Genomic DNA, 4495 nt, shown 5'->3' with positions numbered 1-4495 from the left:
AATTTTAAAATAGATTCGATTCAATAGTAAATATAAAAAATATTTTAATTAAAAAACAAATTAGTAATTATATTTATTATTAAAATAAAATATCAATTACTAAATACTAAAAAAATATACTTTGTCCATCTTAAATATTTTTTAATATTAAATTTTTTTATTTCTTTTATTTTACATGAATCTAAAATTTATTTTTAATTTAATTTTTTCTAAATTATTTTTTCCACACTTATGCAAAAGGGATATTGCTTAATTATCGTAAAAAAAAAATAATCAAAACATAATTCCCAGTTGCTTGCGTGGCCCACCAATATAGACAATAGCGGAGCCAGTGCCGTTCTACCCGGGCTGTAGCCCAGGGTCCTCGCGGCGCCGGTGTGCGGTAAATCGTCCGGGTTGGCTCGGCACTCATAAGTTTCCATATGTGACAAAACTGCTATATTTTAAAGGCATGTGCAGGCACATGCTCTGATACATTACAAAGATTCACTTAATCCCCATCGTAATCACTGCAAATCCATAGACTTTCCTCCTTATAAATGATCTTTAATAACAGCAATTTAACAATTGAATATTCTAAACTTGCATTCATCTCAGAAACAATTTTTTGTAGAAAGATGAAGTTTTTGTTCAACTAGTTGCACCTGAACTTTCCTACTTCCAACTCAAGATATCGGAAAAAAACAGAGAGAGAGAAATAAATGCCAAATTGATAACATTTTGCATAAACTCTTTGTGAAAAACCATAGAAGATTAGATAACGGAGAGAAGTTCCACTGCTATAATATATTTCAAGATCTGAAAAGGGAATGCGTACAGCGTACATAAGACTTTTAAGCAAGCAATAATTTCAACTAATGTGCTCTAACAATTAGATATCGACAGAAGCTGTACAACAACTAATTAATCTGATAATGCATAGATTGATCACAGAGAAGTGTAGCAGATCTCCATGCAGAGATCAGAATCGAGCAGCTCCTCTATCATCTGCTCTATTTGATTCTCCTCCAAGCAGCGGAACTCAACCTCATTGCGATCGCACTCCTCCTGCTTCGGCAGGCCATCGGCGAAGACGGACGTCTCGCGGCCGTTGGACGCCGGCCGACCTCGGCAGGCATCCTTAGGCTGGCCAGAGGGTTGCGGCGACGCCGAGTTGCAGCGGTGGAGCTTCGCGGTGAGCGCGGCGGACAAGTAGTTGGTCTTCGGCGGCGAACCGCCGGGGAAGTTGGTCCGCACGCGCGACCCGCACATGAGCCGAGCGGCCTCGTCGTAGGCGCGCGCCGCGTCCTCCGCCGTCTCGAAAGTTCCGAGCCAAATCCTCGTCTTCCTGCAAACCCAAAGATCCGTGATTTAGAAACATGGATCGATAAATTTACGAGAAAGGAGTTCAAGTTAAGGTTTTTTTTTTTTCTTTTTTTACAAGAGGGGGTGGCGGATTTCGGAGACCCAAGAGCCCCAGTGGCGTTGGCGGACGCCGTGGTAGCGCTGCTGCGGTCTGACCATGATTTGCAGGGGGAGATGAAGCAGAAGCAGAAGCAGAAGCAGAAGAAGCAGTGTGCTCTGTTTTGCCTTCTGTGAGGGGCCGTGGAAAGGGAGTAGAGTACTTATAAAGGTGTGTTAACGCAGAGCTCATAGTCCACTCGGTTTCCTGGTCTTGCGCCTGAACTAGAGTCCTCACCGTATAGTAGACTTGACGGAAGCAATTAACTTCCGGTCTCTTGACTGTAGCCATTTCGTCCCTGACCCCAAAAAAAACAAAAAGGTCATTAGTGAATTTAGCAGATCGCACCGAGAGATTACCTAATCGTAAATGCAATAAATAAAATGATTTTACTAGCACAGGAATTTCAGGACTGAATCAATCAGTTTAAAGAGTTAACTATTTGAATTAAAAAAAATAAAATAATTTTAATATGGTGCATTTATTCATGATAAGTATATTTTTAAAATTAGCTTGTTAGGCCATTATGAGCAATTTAGGAAAGAGATCCCAAAATGTAAAGACGAACACGGGTTAGATTAGATCATGTTCTAGGAAAAATATACACAGTCCCCCAACGAAAGTGATCGAGTTGAGTTTTCAAGTTTTCGAGTCTTCAAATTTTCAATTTTATTTTTAAAAGGTTTTTTCAAGTCGTTGATGTTGTTTCCGGTTTTATGTTGTAAAATTATGAAAAAAAATAGTGATCGTAACGAATTACAATCAGAGTATCGGGTTATGTTTGTTTGCTTGCTTACTTGTTTGTTTTTTTTTTTTTTTTTTTTGTTATTATCACACACACACACGTGAGGGGTTAGGGATGATAATAGGGTGAGATTGAGCTAGAGTTACTATTTCTATCTTTATCCCTAAATTTTATCACCGCCCCCATTCACGCTCCCATCTAAACGAAGAATTCCCATCTCTGCCCCCATGGGGATTAAATCCTAGCTCATTCCTGCTTCACGTCCCCGAGAACAATTAGATATAAAAGGATATCAGGGAATCTTCTTCCCCATCCCCGTCGCCATCATCCCTCATCATATTGTATCGGGGTGGGTTCAGCAATAAAATCCCCATATCCGTCCCAACTCGGACCTGAACCCAAAAAAATTCCTCGAACCTGAACCAAAACTCAAAAAAATTCCCCGAACCCACCTCTGTTTCGGATTTCCCCAGGGAACCTGAACATGTTGAAAAAATTGTCATCCCTACGAAGGGGGTCATTCATGTGGCAGGAGTTGACCCCCTCTTGCCACATCCATGCCCCCTTAGGTGCAAAAGCAGACACATAAATATTTTATATGATGCTCACTTTTCCATACGTGATTCATGCATAACTCTCAATACTTCCATATATACACACCCAAATATTTTTATTTATTTATTTATATTTAGTACTATAACCCAACTTTTAAACCTTAAAGCAAAAATTTATTGGCATAACAGAAAAATCATCCTTTTTTAGTGAATATATATATACTCTACACACCCATGACCACCGTGGGTGCCTCCAATGATCAGAGGCGCCCACAGTGGTCGCCCACCGTGGGTGTGTAGGGTAACCCTACTATATATATAATGTCCTTACTATTTCCTTATGTAAGTTTGTAATTAACTATTATCTAAGATAGTTTGTATGCTTGTAATTTTCTAGTTTGTATGTTTTCTTGTAAAAATACTATGAAAGCTTAATAAAATTTTCTAAGTATAGGGAAAGACTTTATTTTTGTCTCCTTTGTCTTCGAGAATTCTCATACCTTATCTGAATATACAGTCTATACAAAGGTAATTATATAAGGAAGATGATGGAACTGTTTCAAGGTTTAAACTTGTAAAAGCCTATGCTAACTAAGTTGGACAATAAGACGATGTCAGACAAAATAGTGATTATTCTATGGGTTGATAAAAAGACGGAATTGAGAAGAAGGTAAGAAAAATAACCTCCAAAAATAAAGAGAAACTTAATGTTTGTCAAAAAAAAACTTTATTAATAATAAAGGATGAATTCTTATACAGCTATACAGATGTGCATATACTCTAGACCCTAAGACTAAAAAAGAAAAATCATAATATATGGACATCAATTCCTATCTTGTAGAGAAAGAAAAAATATCCTTCTAGAGAAGAAAATTTCTTAACATAAATCAAAATTACCAAAATCGGACGCTGATATAGATAAACATTGACCCATATATACCAGAAATAACCAAATTACCCTAAATACCATCAAAATGGGAATTACCAAAATTAGTAAAAATATGTTCGGATGCTCGGATGAGAACCTAAACAATGGATTTTGGGCTCAAAGCTTGGTACTTTTCTTAATTCTACATGCATGGCCAATAACAAAGCCTGATTTAGAGTCTCGAGGCAAAAGTTTTGTCCCTTTAAAGTTCAAGGGATCATATTGAGTTGGTCATACATCACAAGAGCTATTGAAAGATTGTTATAAGACCTGCAAAAGTCGGGATAAAATTTAAATGATAAGACATATGATTCTTGCTACTTTCTAATAGGGGAAGCTTACTAATAAAAAACAAATCAGAGGAAAACACCCTTCCCAAAAGTGACTATATTCATCCTAAACAAAAAACATCAATCATTGGTACTTTTTACTGATTATTATTCATAATTATTGTTTATTGGTTTACTGTTCATAATCATTGTTTACCGTTACTGTTCACCACCAGAAATATTAACTCCAAACCCAAATTCCAATTTTAAGATCTTTCAAACCATGATATAATATATGACTTCTAATTCTAGAGATTTTCAAAAATTAGACTTTTTAGATTTAGATTTCCAATCCCCAAAATTATTATTTCATATCAATATAAACATAGTTGATATTTTAGATTTATGACATATGATCACTGTCTACATATTGATCATCCACACTTAAACACTATCATAGATCTACTCCTCAGTATACGAACTACCTTAGATTCTCAATAAAAATAAAATAAAAACTTATTGGAATAAGTATCCAAAACTTTAGTCCAACAAACACAA

The 4495-nt window shown here is 36.4% G+C and overlaps 1 protein-coding gene across 1 annotated transcript; it reads right to left on the bottom strand.

Annotated features, from left to right (window-relative positions):
• Positions 1-732: 732 nt before the first annotated feature.
• LOC122000317 (ethylene-responsive transcription factor ERF003-like) lies at positions 733-1598 on the bottom strand. Its single transcript, XM_042554763.1, has 2 exons — positions 1421-1598; positions 733-1327 (listed from the first exon to the last, which is right to left on the bottom strand). Exons 1-2 carry the CDS (start codon positions 1501-1503, stop codon positions 928-930), a joined length of 483 nt encoding a protein of 160 aa, XP_042410697.1. The 5' UTR covers positions 1504-1598; the 3' UTR covers positions 733-927.
• Positions 1599-4495: the final 2897 nt, after the last annotated feature.

Source organism: Zingiber officinale, chromosome 1A (assembly GCF_018446385.1).
Source record: "Zingiber officinale cultivar Zhangliang chromosome 1A, Zo_v1.1, whole genome shotgun sequence".
NCBI lineage: Eukaryota > Viridiplantae > Streptophyta > Magnoliopsida > Zingiberales > Zingiberaceae > Zingiber > Zingiber officinale.
The sequence above is the reverse complement of the archived record's forward strand: the minus strand, read 5'-3'. Positions and strand labels throughout refer to the sequence as shown.

Excerpts from the sequence above, each read along its gene's own strand:
- LOC122000317 (XM_042554763.1), bottom strand. The coding sequence starts at position 1,503 with ATGGTCAGACCGCAGCAGCGCTACCACGGCGTCCGCCAACGCCACTGG. Across the intron at positions 1,328-1,420 it reads GAAATCCGCCACCCCCTCTT|GAAGACGAGGATTTGGCTCG; the intron begins GTAAAAAAAGAA and ends TTGGGTTTGCAG.